This window comes from Pipistrellus hanaki (genome assembly GCF_964339955.1).
Source record: "Pipistrellus hanaki genome assembly, chromosome: 17".
NCBI classification, from domain to species: Eukaryota; Metazoa; Chordata; class Mammalia; order Chiroptera; family Vespertilionidae; genus Pipistrellus; species Pipistrellus hanaki.
In genome coordinates this window covers 5,631,711-5,649,090 of record NC_140519.1, presented here as the reverse complement: position 1 = coordinate 5,649,090, position 17,380 = coordinate 5,631,711, and the positions used below count along the sequence as shown (strand labels likewise).

Genomic DNA, 17,380 nt, shown 5'->3' with positions numbered 1-17,380 from the left:
ACAACTAGTGATCACCTGGGACTAATAACACTGCAGGTTATTTTAATCAGACATAGGAAAGTTTTGGGGGAAAGGAATCTTTTTGAGAACAATAAATTATATACTAACTAGAGGCCCGGGATTCATGCACCAGTGGGGTCCCTTGGCATGGCCTGTGGGGATCAAGCCAAAACCAGCAGTCCAACGTCACCTCTGCTCCCACACATCCTGGCCCCACGCCGTCTGCTGGGTTGCACCCAGTCAGTCCCAATAGGGAGAGACTTGTGCCGCCACAGCGGCACTCACCAGCTGTGAGCCCTGCCTCTGGGGCCCATCAGTCAGCTGAGCAGCACTTCTGCTGTGACAGAGCACTAACCACAGGGGGCAGCTCCTGCATTGAGCGTCTGCCCCCTGGTGGTCAGTGCTCATCATAGTGACTGGTTGACAGGTCGTTCGGTTGCTTAGGCTTTTATATACATAATTTTTAACAAGGATAAAAAACTTAATTTTAATTATATGTGTATATTTTAATACAAGGATATTTATTTGAAGAATAAATTCAGTATATGTAACTATCCAACAAATTAAAGGGGGAAAATGTACAAAGAAAATTTGACCAATTTACATAAAGACAAACAAAAAGAAAAACAAAACAAAACAAAAAACACACCAAAAGGATGACAGTAAAAAAGACTATATTAGGTAACATATCAGTTATAACAATAAATAAGTAAAAGTTAAAATCTTACATTAAAAGATAGAGACTATCTGACTGGGTTAAAAACAGTCACACAAATACCCAACTATATGCCAACTTTAATAAGTTTACAGAAAGAGCCAAATATAAAACACTTTTGAAATAGAGGCCCCCATAAAAATTATTAGAGGCAAATTGTAACAGAAAAAAACCTAAAAGGTTGATTTAAATATAAAACAAAATATACTTTCAGGCAAAAAGAATGGAACAGAGAGTGATACTTCTTTACATTTTAAAAATATTTATTGATTTGAAAGAGAGAGAGAGATAAGGTAGATAGAAAGAGAGATTTGTTGTTCCATTTATTTATGCATTCATGGGTTAATTCTTGTATGTGTTTTGACCTGGGACAAACTTAGACCTTGACATATCGGGACAGTGCTCTACCTGGTCAGAGCAATATTTCATATTGATCACCAATAAAACTGAACAAGTATAATGACTACGTGCACCAAACAAAAAGCATTGGAATAGATAAACCAGACCTATTGTAATTCCAAGAAAAAACTGATCAAAACTGAGTTAGAGCCTTCCCTCAGAAATCTGATGCAATAACTTACATGTTTCACTCCAAAACCATTAATCCTTGAGTTCTTTTGCCAATTCCATTTAATTATCTTCATAGAATCATTCCCTGGCCACGCTTTCCCTGCACTCTCTCCAAATGAATTATCACAACTCACATTTTAGGGCCTGTTTTTGGGTGCCTTCCAAGTTGCATAGTCAAAAGAACTCTTAGTTTTGTGATTTCTGAATGGAGCTGATAAGGTTGTTTGTTAAAATGCTAAGGGCAAGGTATGTACGGATTCTTTGTCTGAGGGCAACACTCTTTCCGCTCACCAATATGCCAGCTAATCCTTGAGTGAGACTCTAGGATTTCATGGGGCTCATGTTCCTGGTAACCTTACTGCCATCTCATAACCATTTCAGACCCAGACGGCAGCTCCGCACCCTGGGTATGGGGCAGCCACTCACCATTTACCTTCGAGCAAGCCACGCTGCTTTTTTAGGTTCCCATGAACTTGTCTTTGAAACAAGGAAGCAGGGCTAGAATAAACAGTCGTTAATTTCTTCCTCTTCAGTTTTATTTCTTTACTAGAGGCTGCTGCACGAATTTGTGCATGGTTGGTGTCTAGCTGGCCCACCCTGATCCGGGCCAATCAGGCCGGGTGGTTGGCTTCTGGCCCCGGCCCCTGGTTGAACTCCCGGTTGAACTGGTAGAACTGCCTGTCGAGGGGACAATTTGCATATTAGCTTTTTATTATATAGGATTGCATGATTTCTATTCATATTTTTATGCCCATTCTTTGTTTTTTTTCTCTCTCTCTTTTTTGTGTTTTTTTTTTTTTTAAAAAAAAATATATTTTATTGATTTTTTACAGAGAGGAAGGGAGAGGGATAGAGAGCTAGAAACATCGATGAGAGAGAAACACTGACCAGCTGCCTCCTGCACACCCCCTACTGGGGATGTGCCCACAACCAAGGTACATGCTCTTGATCAGAATCAAACCTGAGACCTTTCAGTCCACAGGCTGACGCTCTATCCACTGAGCCAAACTGGTTTTGGCTCATTCTTTATGTTTTTTAATCCAGTGTCTGTGGTCTATTTTATGGGATGTGAAAAGGGACTTTTCACCCTCGGACACTTGCCTGTCTTGGGAAGAAGAGTAACAGTGAGAATGTGTGAGGGGAGGCCCTGGGCGCAGGCACTGGAGGGGCACTTGCACCCCGAGTTTCTCCGCTCCCTCTGGTTGTCTCCTGCCCGTCGGTGCCAACAATGCCCGGTCCTGGGGTGGTGCTGCGCGAATGCCTCTGGAGGAAGTGCCTGGCTCTCCTTCTAAGTGTGGCTTCTCCCCTGTTTAGCTGCGCTGCAGGCGCTGAAGAGGAAGAAGCGGCTGGAGAAGCAGCTGTCGCAGATCGACGGCACCCTGTCCACCGTGGAGTTCCAGCGGGAGGCCCTGGAGAACGCGCACACCAACACCGAGGTGCTGCGGAGCATGGGCCTGGCGGCCCGGGCCATGCGGGCGGCCCACGCGGACACGTGAGTGCCCCCTCCGTCCCACGCCCCCTCCGTCCCCGCCCGCAGTGTGGGGAGAGCCAGGTGGGGATTCCGGCAGGAGCGGCCTGTCCTGTGGAGGCTCTTGGACACGTCAGAATGGATGGTCCTTCAGAGAAAGATTGGAAGTCCCAGCGGTAGGAAACAAAACAGAACCAAACAAAACTGCATGACCATGACAACGAGAAGGACCTTCCTCCTGTCCATTAGATTTCCCAGTCGCCTCACCGACGCTCCGCCGGTGACTTTTCGTTAATAAATCAGAGGCTTAGAGTCAGCATCTGGCACTGTTAGACACAGGCCGGTGGTGGTCACCCTCGTGGCATTCCGAGGGTGGCATCCAGAAAGCGCTGACAAGAACGCTGGTGCCAGGCTCCTGGGGGCGGGCAGGCTGGGCCTTCTGCTCTGAGCAGGTGCACCAGGCCACCCTGACACTAACCAACACAGAGTCATAGCTGCGGGCATGGTGTGGGGCTCAGACTTTCCGAGTGAGGGTCCCAGTTCCCCTGCTGACTGTCCCGGGCAAGTTACTTTGTCTCCCCTATATTCCCTTTTTTTGCCTGTGAATCGGGGACAATGCTACTTCTTATGGATGTGGTTGGCAAACTGGGGCTTCGAGCCACATGTGGCTCTTTGGCCCCTTGAGTGTGGCTCTTCCACAAAATACCATGGCCTGGGCGAGTCTAATTTGAAGAAGTGGCATTAGAAGAAGTTTAAGTTTAAAAAATTTGGCTCTCAAAAGAAATTTCAATTGTTGTACTGTTGATATTTGGCTCTGTTGACTGGGTTTGCCGACCACTGCCTTATGGTTATTGTGAGATTCAATACGATACCAGATATCCAGTGCTTAGTCCCTGGTAGGAAGTAAGCCATCCCTAACCACAGTCAGCGTGGCAGTGGGGCTGGCGGCAGTTGCTGGACGTTGGCACGGGAGTCAGTGCCTGGGACTGACCCTCGCTGAGTAGACGTGACAGTGAGGCCGAGCCCCACGCCTGAGAGCGGCTAGCGCCGGCCGATGCAGCCGTTCCCACGGGGCCACCGATTTGATGGCTTCAGCAAGCCACCCCCCCACTGCCAGGCCGAACCCCTGCGGCGGCTGCTAACGGTGCCAACTGTGCACCGCATCGCAGGGGGCTCGGCAGCCTCAGCCCCTGTGCTCGGCCCCGCACCGCACTCCCACATGCCCTTTCTGACATAGGTTCCCCACGTGTTTGCTATAGAAAGAACTGGGAATAAGGGGCAGAAGCAGAACAGTAAGTGTGTTGTTACTTACTTTGTGGAGATATGTCAGAATACTCAGCGCTTCCCATGTGCAGAGTCTGAGAAACATTCAAAAGGTTTATCCCACTGGGAATCAACATCCCAATGAGGAGCCCACTTTCCTGGCGTCCACTCAGTTTGCAGTGGCGGCTTCACAGCTGGAGGGGCGACTCGGTTACAGGGTCCGAGAGCGCAGTCGGAGATGGGCACTGGGCCCTGGCCGCTCAGGTCGGTGGTGGGGGGCCCGGGGCTCAGGGTCTTGGAGGCAGCTGCCCGCTGGGGCCCGTGGCGCTGCACCCCGGGCAGCAGGGGCGGGTTCTGAGGGCTTCCCAGGCCTGCGCTGCCCTCCCTCTGACTCCTCAGGGCAGCCAGGCTGTGCTGCCCTTGGGGGTCAGGATGGCAGAGCTGCCAGGCGTCTGGCAGAAGGTCCTCTGGGCTCAGAGCTGGCCTGGGGGCTGCTGGGAGGTGGGGCGGCTGAGAGCTCGGTCTCAGTCATGCGGCACTCCATTTCTTGCAGAGGTGACACAGAGAAGCACATATTTAAAGTTTACATATGCACTGCCAGACAAAGTTTCAATCTGGGTCTACAAATACTGTACATTATAAAATAACCTGCTCATTCGTGACTCCCAAATGTGATGGCTGTTTCTTTAGTATTTTAAATGTCTGTGCTTATGCAGAGTTATTTTTTTTTGAAATGCAAATTATTTTTTAAAGTTGATACATAATATCATTTTTGTTACCCTACAGGAATAACTAGGAGTTTATATTAACTTGACTCATGTTTTTTCACTTGGGAGTATAACTAACTAAATGCTTAATCGTAGAGTGAGATTCTAAAACGTTGCCGCCGAATATGCTTCCCCAGGGACTTGAACAAAATAGACGATTTGATGCAAGAAATCACGGAGCAGCAGGATGTCGCCCAAGAAATCTCCGAGGCGATTTCTCAGCGCGCGGGACTCGGCGAGGACTTCGATGAGGTGGGAGCGCGTGTGAAGGACGGGAGGACAGAGCGCACGGGGGGGGGGGGTGGTGAGAGGGGTGGAGGGGTGGGGGGGTAGGGGGAGAGGGGGATGGAGAGCTTGGCTACTGGGCAGGCAGCTCCCACCGTCCACAGCAGACGGCTTACTTCCTTGAGTCTCATCAAAGGATAAGTGATACTTGATAGGAACTACTTACGAGGGAAATGAAGTGTTGGTAGCTCTGACTTAAAGGGAGATTAATAGCGTTTGGCAGACGGGCCCAATCAGGTTTCTAGCTGTGAAGGAAGAACAGCCCATGGTTCTGTGACGTTAGACTCCCGCGGCGCCTAACTGGCCCGTTGGGGGATGGCACCTGCACATCTGGGCAGACGAGGCCCACAGCACGCGTGTGGCTGGGACACGGGAGGGGAGTTCCCTCCCCTCGCTCCTCAGCTGTGAAACGCATGGGCGTGGACGGGCGTTGGGAGCACATGGACGTGGACGGGCGTTAGGAGCACATGGGCGGGGACGGGCGTTGGGAGCACATGGACGTGGACGGGCGTTAGGAGCACATGGGCGGGGACGGGCGTTGGGAGCACATGGACGTGGACAAGCATTGGGAGCACATGGACGTGGACGAGCATTGGGAGCACATGGACCTGGACGGGCGTTAGGAGCACATGAAGGTGGACGGGCGTTAGGAGCACATGGACGTGGACGGGCATTGGGAGCACATGGACGTGGACGGGCGTTAGGAGTACATGGACGTGGACGGGCGTTGGGAGCACATGGACATGGACGGGCATTAGGAGCACATGGACGTGGACGGGCATTGGGAGCACATGGACCTGGACGGGCATTGGGAGCACATGGACCTGGACGGGCGTTAGGAGCACATGAAGGTGGACGGGCGTTAGGAGCACATGGACGTGGACGGGCATTGGGAGCACATGGACATGGACGGGCATTAGGAGCACATGGACGTGGACGGGCATTGGGAGCACATGGACGTGGACGGGCGTTAGGAGCACATGGGCGTGGACGGGCGTTAGGAGCACATGGACGTGGACGGGTGTTGGGAGCTCATGGACGTGGACGGGCGTTAGGAGCACATGGACGTGGATGGGCGTTGGGAGCACATGGACGTGGACAGGCGTTAGGAGCACATGGACGTGGACGGGCATTGGGAGCACATGAAGGTGGACGGGCGTTAGGAGCACATGGACGTGGACGGGCATTGGGAGCACATGGATGTGGACGGGCGTTGGGAGCACATGGACGTGGACAGGCATTAGGAGCACATGAAGGTGGACAGGCGTTAGGAGCACACGGCCCATGTGGGCTCATCAGCGAAGGGAGACCCTCCTGGGAGGCGGGGCGGGGCTGGGGCCGCCTGGCTCTGCTCCAGCACACACCAGCACACACCAGCACAGAGCTGGGACCGCTCCGTCCTCAGAATACACAGCGAAGACCTGGCTTCCCGCACCTCCTGGTGTAAACGCGAAGCGTGTGCTAAGAAGTTGTGGCTCCACAGGCCAGAGAAACGGTGTAGCTAGCAGTTGGGAAAAGTTGGCTTTCAGGCCAGATCCTTCCCACGGCCTGTGTTGGTGAGCCCCGAGCACCGAGGATGGTATCTGCATGAAGGACTGCAGGAACCAGCAGCATCTGGAACAGCAGCAGCAGAGAAGGCTGCACAGAGACCATGGCAGAGACCATGGTGGAGAGAGCTTGCCCACCCTAGGGAGACGAACAGGCCTCCTTAGGCTCCGGCTCCCAACACTGGGGCTCGGACATTGGTTACTACTCAACCTTCCATCCCTGAAGGACACGGTGGTACCTGCCGTCTGGAAGTGGGGAGGAGGAGGTGATTCTGTCATCCCATTGCCGAGGAAACGTCAGTGTCTCCGTGGTGCCGTTGGTACCTGCCGTAGGCGATTCTGGGCACGTTCTCCGCTGTGTTCTCTGTGACCGCATGGGCTAGACTTGCCCCTGATTGCTTTGTGAGAGAAACAGGACAGGAGAGTATTCATTCCGAAGGCACTCTATTCACAATGCCTGTGGAGAGCCACACCCCGCACAGCTCCGCTGGCCACCCCACCCCACACGTTCCTGCTTCGCTTCCTTTCCACGAGCACATCCCGCCGTGGTCAGCTTGCTTCCGGTCTGACGCACACCATCATCCTCAAATGTTCGGTTGCCTTAAGTATCTCCTCTGTGGTCCCAGTATTATCCCTCACTTTAATGCAGGATAATTGTCTGTTTATGGGCCTTCCTCCCACATTTAACAACAAGCTCCTGCAAGGTAGGAACTCCTGGTTGAACGTCGCATCCCCAGCTGTGAGTTCAATGCTTGGCCAGGAGTCCCTCGCAATCAGTTTGTTCAATGCTGAATGATCGGTAAATGAAGACTTCCTTTGGTTGGATATGAGACTGTCTTGGGTCATTTCTACAGGGAACAAGCTCAGAATTCTAATGGGGACAAATTAACTCAGCCTCTCAGCCTGTCAGGGGCTGGGTCTGTCAGAGGACGCTGGAGCCAGGTGACTGGACAGCCACAGGTCACTCCTCCCTGACATGGGTGACTTACGCTCAGTCTCCCAAGAGTGTTGCGAATCCAAGGTTCTTGGGACAGAGAGTGGCTCAGGATTGAGCTGGCCGCTCTGAGGCTATTGCTAACAAGGAAATGCAGGGTGCCTGCCTCGGGGTGAAGTTTGCTTAACCCAACACCTATCGGCTTTAGCCATTTAACAAAGAATCCTGTAACTTTTGATTCTTTTTACCTGCTGCACGTTCTGCTTTTGCTATACCTGTTGCTTATTTTTAATAACATTGACCCAAGTGAAAGGTTTCACAAATTCTTTTAAAAAAATATATTTTATTGATTTTTTTTTTTTTTACAGAGAGGAAGAGAGAGGGATAGAGAGTTAGAAACATTGAGAAAGAATCATCAATTAGCTGCCTCTTGCACACCCCCTACTGGAATCGAACCTGGAATCCTTCAGTCTACAGGCTGATGCTCTATCCACTGAGCCAAACCGGTTTCGGCAGGTTTCACAAATTCTTCATTTTTCACAGTAGGAAGGAAAAGCTGCATTGGAGACGGACAGGCGAGGTGTGAATTCCCTGGAAACTGGAGGCTTTATATTCCGCCCGCACACGTTACTTGCATAACCATTTGCTGGAGTATTGTAAGATTAGCTACGACAAATTTGCACAACCCCAAATATTCATTTTTTAATCATTGCTCAGTGTTGCAAAAGAGCCTTAGTCTTAAATAACTGTTCCGTCTCACTGGGCTCTCACATTTCAATGGGGCAGCAGATGTTCTTGCTGTTGTGTTTGAGGAAGCCCGTGGCTTGAAACACAAACTCGTAATTCTCCCTTCCTCCCGTGTTCAGGATGAGCTTCTGGCGGAACTGGAAGAACTGGAGCAGGAAGAATTAAATAAGAAGATGACAAACATCCGGCTTCCCAGTGTGCCTTCCTCCTCCCTCCCGGCACAGCCGGTCCGAACGCCTGGCCCCGCGGGCACGGCCGCCCGGCCCCGAGCAGGTGTGTCCCTTCCTCCATGACCTAACATAGGAGCCTGGCCCGTGTCCCTGCCCGCACTCCCTTCTGTTCCCTGAGTATACCCCTTTCTGTGCCTAACTCCCACCCGCTTTCTGTGCCAGCGTGCGACTGTCACCAGGTACTAACTCCCACCGCTTTCTGCCCCAGCACCGTCCCGGCGGGCAGGCGGAGAGGACGCAGACCTCCAGCACCTGGCCGCCTGGGCCTCCTAAACGGATGGCGCCGTTTGGACACCTGCATCGGTGAGCTGTACATGAGACATAAACCTATTTTTGCTGAGTTCAGACGTGCGTGGAGACCCTGTTTTATATTTGTGGATGACGACTGCCTTGCAGCCTCCGGAGTGAGAGGAAAAGAAGGGAGAGGAGTCAGAGGGGGCAGGGGGAGGGCTGCCCAGGGCCTAGGAAGACCTTGCACGATGGGGGCCTCTGCCTGCTCCCCGCTGAGCCCCAGGCCTGGGACACGCCGGTGCTGGCTCTGTGTCCGTGGACAGGAGACGGAAGTCTGTTCACATACAACACAGAACCGCTTAAAAGCCACCGGGAGCGAGGCGGCTGGCGGAGCTGGGGAAGGGACTCTGCTCTGTGCCCGCCCGCCCGCCCGCCCCCCCCCCCCCCCCCCCTGTGGCCATGGAAGATGCAAAGGCGCATGTCCCGGGGAGAGGCTGCAGGTGGAGACGCCCCTGCGAGTGTCACTGGAGTTTGGCCGTTTGAAATCTTAAAGGATCACCAATGGACATTTATTCCGCCACTGAAGCCAGGAAGGGGCCACGGATGCAGCTCCCGAACGTCTAAAAGCGCTAAGAGCTCCCACTGCCGCTGACTCCCGCTGTGACTCCAGTCCAGGCAGCTGTGATTCCCACAGCATTGCAGCGGAGCGTGTCCTAGGCTCTGCACCTCAATTTACACCGCAGCCTTTTCCTGTACATACATTAAAAAAAAAAAGGGCATTTTAAAGAATATCTTGAATGACATTTTGGCCTTTATTATTATTATTATTATTCCTAGAGGCCCAGTGCAGGAAATTTGTGCACTGGATGGGGGAGTCCCTCAGCCTGGCCTGCAGTCTTTTGTAGCTCAGGACCCCGGGGAGATGACTGCCTGTGAGCAGTCAGACACCCCTCTTACTGCCCAGGACTCCTCTCTCCTTACCCCCTGCCTGTTCCCTGCTCCTTACGCCCAGCTCGCTGTGCCTTACCACTGCTGCGAGGAGGGAGAGGCTCCCACCAGTCTGGCTTCTGGCTGAGCAGCGCTCCCCCTGTGGGAGCACACTGACCACCAGGGGGCAGCTTCTGCTTTGAGTGTCTGCCCCCTGGTGGTCAGTGCACATCATAGCAACCGGTGATTCTGGTCGTTCTGCTGTAACGATCACTTAGGCTTTTATTATATAGATTTTTAATCCTCACACAAAGATATTTTTTCCATTGACTTTTAGAGAGAGTGTAAGAGAGAGGGAAAGAGAGAGAGAAGTATCGATGTGAGAGAAACACATTGATTGATTGATTGATTGATTGACTCCTGCCTGAGCCCTGACCAGGTCCCAGGCTGGGGAGGAGCCTGCTTCTGCTGTACATGCCCTTGACTGGAGTCGAACCTGGGGCCCTTCAGTCTTCAGGCCGACACTCTATCCACTGAGCCAAACATGCCAGGGCTGGTTGTAATTATTTTTAAATAAAAGTATGTTGCATAATTGTGTATTGCCCATACTATGTCATGGACCATAAGATGATCTTCTAGTTCCCTGCATTCGCTTAGCAGCACAGTGGAGTGGAGAGAGCTGGGCGTGGAGGTGGGTCCTGATTCCGGCGCCTGCCCTGCCACTGGCACCTTCCAGGCCCCGGGCCTCTGTGTCTTCTCGGGGAAACCTGAGGGCTGCATGCAATGACCTCTGATGGCTCAGGCCTGCCACAGGCCCTTTGCACATGCAGTTCTTCCCGGCAGCCTTCTCATTGTCCACAGCACAGGTACAAACCCGACATAACATGCCCATTATCTGGGGAAGTGTTTCCTGCTGGCACAGACGAAATCCGGTCTCCCTGTTGGTGTCCACAGCACTTTGCTGTCTCGCCTCCCACCTGCCAGGGCTCCCGCTGGGTCTGAATTATCACTCAGTTACCGCGGTTCCTCCCCGAGGTCTGTGACCACGAGGCCGCGCTGCCTCAGTTCAGTGGGCCTCCAGGGCGCTCTGCAGGGCTCCTCGCAGGAACAGAGGGTTTTACACCTTCTGGGCCATGGCAGGAACTTGGTTGACCTTCTACCTTCAAAACTGGACAAAGCACATGAAACAGCAGTTTCCAGACATTGGCCAACAGGCATCGCCAGACTGATTCCTGAGAGAGAAACCAGCGAGGGGTCCTCAGTGCCACTGGTGCCTTAAAGGGGAGGGGAGCCCCAGAGCTTGGTGGGCTGAGGGAGGGAGGGAGGGGAAGAGAGAGAGAAAGAGAGAGAGAGAGAGAGAGAGAGAGAGAGAGAGAGAGAGAGAGAGAGAGAGAGAAAACGAACACTCTGGGGACCAGATGGGCAGAGGGTCCCTGCAAGTCCTGCTGGCACTGCCCTGCGTCCATGTGGTGAGAAATGACTGAGGTGCAGGAACCTCCAGGAAGGAATAGGCAGGCCCCTCCCTGGGCTCACACAGGCTGGGGACAAGTTGTGTGTGTGTGTGTGTGTGTGCGTGTGTGTGTGCGTGAGTGTGTGTGAGTGTGTGTGTGAGTGTGTGTGTGTGTGTGTATGTGAGTGTGTGTGTGTGTGGTGTGTGTGTGTGAGTGTGTGTGTGTGTGTGTGTGTGTGCGTGAGTGTGTGTGAGTGTGTGTGTGTGAGAGTGTGTGTATGTGTGTGTGTGTGAGTGCCCACAGCCTCGGGGGAGAGACCCCCCAGCCTGGGGCATCAGGCTGAGTCCTCAGAAGGGTGTGGCTCAGTAGTGAGGTCAAATGGTGCCTGACCAAGGCTGCTCCGGAGCACCCTGAACATGTAAAAGCAAAGGTCAGAAGAATGAAATGACTCCAATTCTCCCAGGACACACCCCTGTGGTTTAAAGGAACATAAAAGCTAACAAGTGACAAGAACAAAACAACTAAAGTAAAACCCTGGCACCCAAACCTTTGATTTTCAAAGACAGTATAAAAGGAACAGGTGCTATCTCATTAGTACTTTTATAATGTTTCACGTTGAAATATTATTTTAGATATATTGGCTTACAGAAACTATTCACATTTATTTCAGCTGTTTTTCTTTTCCTTTTTAGACTGGATATTTGGAAATTAAACATTGCATATATGGCTTACATTATATTTCTGTTGCTTAGCCGTGGGCAAGAAGACAGATTCCTCATTATCGATGAAGTGCACAGATAATTTGAAGTACTAAAATGACAAATTGTTAGAAATAAAAAAGATTTTTCAATAGGTGACATCTTATTTTGAAAAGAAAAATGGTTTAAATAAAATCATAATATTGCATCTCTGTTGACAGCGAGGAGAGAGAAAAGGTGTAAGAGTAAATCCTCCTCAGATGGAAGAGCATTAAAAACAACAAAGGCATTAATCTGACCCGCAGGTGTTTCCAGCAAGCCAGCCTGAGCACAGAGGGCTTTTGTACATCCGGGAGGTTGGCCACTGATGGTCTCAATCCATCACCTGTTCCTCAGGGCAATGCTGCCAGCTACTCTGCTGTATTTTGTATTTTTTAAATAAAGTTTTCCAATATAGCCGTTGGGTTCTTATATCCTTTTTGGCTGTATGAAACACATTCCAGATAACTTAAGCGACAGACTTGGATTTCTTGGAAGTGACTTGGAAATGCTTAAAATGCAAATCTGGAGCTCATGGGATCCAGAATGGGGAGGGGCGGAGGGAGGGGAGGAGGGAGGGAACTCCACCTTCTATCTGAGGAGCCAGCCAACTGTCGGGAAAAGTGAGCAATATGTGATTCTGTTCCAGAGTCAAGTTCTAGAGCCAGAATGTTTCATAGGCCGAGCGTGGCTCATGGAGCTGCCCCTGGAGTGAGCCACCTGGGAGAAGCAGGAGCAGGGTTGCTGAAGCACCATCCAGGCGCCCTGCAGAAGGGGGTGGATGCCGGCCACCTCAGACCTGACAGCGCCACACCAAACAGAGGGTATCCGCTCCACACTGAGGACATTAAAGCAGAACCGCAGCCTCTCTCATTCTGGGCAAATGGTCTGAGCTCTCGTTTACAGTAGAAATTGGAGTTAGCAAATCCTTTATATAACACAAGGGTAGGTGTCTTGTGAAAACAAACTGGATAATGTGTCTAAGTTAGCAATCCAAACAACAAGAAGACAAAAAAAAAAGGCAAAACCCAGGAAAGCTGAGGCTAATGAGGACATCTTGGTGCCGATACATTACGGCCGTAGGGAACAGCTTGATGAAATCTAAGTCCATTTTAATTCCATCTCCCCACATCCTCTCCTCTGTTCCCTTAATTTAAAATAGATATTAACATTTGTGCTGGAGAAAGCACTTCTTAAAAGAGCTAAGAATCTTCTTCGGACTTCAAATTCACTTTGCATAATTTGTTTTTTGGCTTACTGGAAGTTTTACTGAGTTTATGGACAAGACATTGGGGCTGCTTTTCAGAAGAAAATGACTTGGTATGCATCCAGGGAGCACAGAGAAGGCACAGCAGTACAGCTGCTATTTAGAAGAGAGATGCCCAAACACTCAGCGAGTGGGTACCACCTCTGACGATGAATGGCTCTGGAAATCTCTAGTATCCACAGGCTCCTGAAGGTTATTTACACACCATTCTTCAGCATATCAGGAGGATTCCTTTCAGCAGAAAAAACACTCCAGTCCAGACCTCTCTGAAAGGGTGACATGTATGTAGTTGATTGTTTTTACATATGTAACATGTCTGTAATCATATCAAATGTATGTATACCTATGTACAATACAAATCATACATACTTTCTATTTGGATACCTGTCATATACTCTTTGAAAATTTGCCACTCACTGCCCTCCATAACATTCCTGCATTTCCATAATCCCAACTCTTTTCTTCTTAGATGATTTGGTCTTCTTCCTTCCCCAAAAATGTTAATCTCTTCTTTTTTAATCTTGAAAAGATTTGAAAAGTTGTTGAAAGTGTTACATATGTCCCCCTTTCCCCCCATTGACCTCTTCCAGCCTGCCCCTGCCCCAGGCCTTCACCCCCTTATTGTCGGTGTCCATGGGTGATGCATGTATACAAACAAGTTCTTTGGTTATCTCTTCCCACCAACTCACCCTCCCCTGCCTTCACTCTGAGACTCCAGTCTGTTCCATGCTACAAATGCGATTCTTTTCCACATTTCCCATAATTTAGCTATTTGCTGTCTCTTCCATCTACATTCTTCATAGACCTCATTTTAAATTATAGCTTCAACTATTACTTTCATGGGAATGAAGTTCATATATAAGTGTATTCATTCAGTCAACCAATATCTACTAAATATTATCAATATATGCTGAACTCTGAGCGAGTGTGGGAATAGAAGTTTAATAAGAAATGGTATATTTCTGTCCATGGTCTCTATCCCAGGCTCCAGTCAACTGGAAGTTAGAGGTTTTCTCATCATTTCAATATCAACATGTTTGTCTTAAAGTCTATTTTGAATAGTATTGATATAGTCACTCTAACTGTCTTTTGGTCAAAATTTGCCTGAAGTATTTTTCTCTTTTTTTAAAATTTTCAGTCTGGCTCTGTGTTTGACTCTAAAGGCAGTCTTTTGTTAATAGCATATAATTGGCATTGCTTTTTAAATCCACTCACCAAACTCTTCCTTTTAATTGGAGAGTTTAATCATTAACATTTAATGTAGTTACTGTGTCTGCCATTTTGCTTTTTGTGTTCTATATTTTTTATGTCTGTTTTTCCCTCAATTCCTCCATTATGTACTTCCTTAAGCAAGTTAGTAAATAAACGTTAAATATGTCCTAATGTAACATTTTAATTTCCTTGTAGTTTCTTCTAAAATATAATTTTGAGTTACTTTCTTAGTGATTTCCTTGAGAATTACAAATACCACCTTAATGTTTAACAAATTAATTCAAATTAATACCTGTTTATTTCAAAAGTAAACAAAAACTTGGCTCCTACATGTCTCCATCCCCTTTTATACTGTATAAGTTACATCTTTATACATATGTGCCCATCAACTTAGACTTACAATTATTGCATCCTATACTTGTCTTTTAACTAAAATTGGAAAAAGGAGGAATAAGGAATAAAAGCACATGAAGCTGCCTTTTATATTTACCAATGCAGTTATCTGAACTGGTGTTCTCCATCGCTTTGTGTTGGTTCGAATTCCTATCTAAAGTCCTTTCATTTAAGCTGGAAGGAATCCTTTAAGCCTGTCTCAGAGGGCAGATTTACTGGCAATGAACTCCCTCTATTTCTGTTTATGTGGCAATGTCTTAATTTCTCCTTCCTTTTTTAAAAAGCAATTTTGTCAGATGTACAGTTCTTGGATGAGAGGGTTTCCCTCTTTCAATATGTAATTCCACTACCTGCTGGCCTCCATGGTTTTGATGAGAAATCAGAAGTTAATTTTTGATAATATTTTTTACATGAGCCTTTCTTTTTTCTGCTTTTAAGATTCTTCATCTTTGGCTTTGGATCTCTTAGAGTTTTTCCAACTTGGAGTTCATCGAGCTTCTTGGAGGTGTTCATTCATGTCTCTTACCAAATTTGGAAAGTATTTGGTCATTATTTCTTCAAATATTTTTTCTGTCCCTTTCTCTCTCTCCTCTCCTTTGGGGAGTCTCATTAGTTATATTTTGTATGCTTGATGATATCACAGAGGTCTTTCAGGATGTGTTAATTTTAAATTTATGTTTCTTTGTGCTCCTCAGACTAAATAATTGTAACTGATCTATCTATAGGTTCAACAGTTTTTTCCCTGCCTACTCAAATGTACTGTTGAATTCCTCTAGTGAATTTTTCATTCCATTTATATTTTTCAACTTCGGAACTTTCATTTAGACCCATTTTAGAATTTCTTTCTCCTTATTTATATTTCCTATATCAGTTGAAGGTGCCTCATGTCACCTTGGGAAGTTTCTAAATCTCTGTGAGGCTGAAATTATTTAGTGATATAATGGGAATACTACCACTGGTCTCACTGGATTGTCATGAGAATTCAATGAGAATATGTATGTAAAGTTAGGGCAGTCCCGAGTACAAAGTTAAGGCTTAATAAATCTTTCATGCTCTTGTCAATTCTCAAAGCAACAGAGGCACTTTCAGTATCAATTATCACCTTGTGTCATATGCTAAAAAAAACAAACCTGTAGATAAAAAAATTGAGTGCAAAGGGTCTCATTCAATATTTGATTTTGTTTTAAAAACATGGTTAGAAAGAGGTATTAACAGTATTAATCAACAGAGACAGATCATAGAGAGCAGGCAGACAGTTCTTGTGTGGGGGGTGTTAGGGTGGAGGGATTGAGCAAAAAAAAAGTAGAAACAACTAATGGACATGGACAACTGTGTGGTGATGGCAGAGGGGAGTGGGCTGGTGAGATGGAAGAGGGCAAGGGGGGGATAAGTGGTGATGGAAAGGAAGGAAGGAAAGAAGGAAGGAAGGACGGAATTTCAATCTTTATTAGTTCTCTCAAAAGAACTAATTCATTAATATAAATAAGTATTCATAGTAAAATTGGAAGTGGCTCAAAGAAATGAAATAATTTGTAAAGCCACACAATTCCTAAAACAAGGCTGAGAATTTGAATTCAGGCCTCCTTCCCTCCGGTACCTACGTCATTAAGTCGTCCTGCATCTCTCTCATCCCAGCACTTCCTTCACAAGGTGCCACAGGCCACACCCCCCCCCCCCCCCCCAGGAAGTGGTTCCAGAGCACAGAGCCTCAGCTCCAGAGCACTGCACTGCCTGTGGCCCAGAGGGCAGCAGTGAGCCAGACGGTGAAGGGTGAGCCCTCCACAGAGTGCAATCAGGCTTACTTCTGGATGCTGCTATTTCTAGTTATGTTAGTCTGTACCGTGCAAGCTTACACGGGCCTAAAACTGCATGCATCCTGGGAAACTGGGGCAGATCAATAGGGTTTTCCAATTTTAGTTATTACTTATTTTTTTATCTACAGTTTGTTTTTTTAAAAGAATATTCTCTCCCACCTCCCTCCCCCCCCCCGTTTTTTTTTTTTTTTTTTCAGAGAAAGCAAATCTGTGCCAAACAGATAAGCCAATAACATCCACATGAGGTGAAGAATGCCCCCTCAGTCGCCATTTGAAAAGTCAGCCCTTTTGGAGCGTAGCTCTTAGAACCAAGAGCTCAAGGTCATATTGTACAGCCAAGGTTTACCGGCGACGGAGCTATTTTATGGCTCTGCCTCCCCTGTAGATGGGGGAGGGGGGCCCAGGACCAGTGCACCTGCCGCAGCCCAGGCTGGGGCGCTGCTGCTCCGCCTCGCAGGGTGCCCTGTGCAGGGAGCTGGCCCGTGGCCCAGCGCCCCTTAGACCTGGGACCGCTGGGTGCTCACGAGTCCTCGCTCCCGAAACGCTCTGCTCTTTCATGACTAAAGGTGCTCAGGAAGGTAACACCGGACTTGGGTCAGACTTGGGTTTTAAGGAGTAAACATATAATTGTAAAATTTTAAGTTTCTGAAAGTATTGGTAGAGAAAATAAAGTCCAGGATCAGAATATGTCCGTGTACTGAATGTTTAAAGTATCATTTCTGGGCGGTAGAATCATGGACTTCAGAATATAATGAGCTGAGCCTTTGGGCAGCGGACTGGGTTGTAAGGCTGTGGAGGGTGAAGTGGTGAAGGAGTGATCAG

The 17,380-nt window shown here is 48.5% G+C and overlaps 1 protein-coding gene across 1 annotated transcript in view; it reads left to right on the top strand.

The window, feature by feature from the left end:
- CHMP4C (charged multivesicular body protein 4C) overlaps positions 1-11,074 on the top strand; it is a 37,408-nt gene extending 26,334 nt beyond the window's left edge. The window contains exons 2-5 of the mRNA XM_084864966.1: positions 2,600-2,777; positions 4,921-5,035; positions 8,416-8,569; positions 8,735-11,074. Coding sequence (XP_084721092.1) covers positions 2,600-2,777; positions 4,921-5,035; positions 8,416-8,569; positions 8,735-8,799 — 512 coding nt within the window. The 3' untranslated portion in view covers positions 8,800-11,074. The remainder of the gene's footprint in view (positions 1-2,599; positions 2,778-4,920; positions 5,036-8,415; positions 8,570-8,734) is intronic.
- Positions 11,075-17,380: the final 6,306 nt, after the last annotated feature.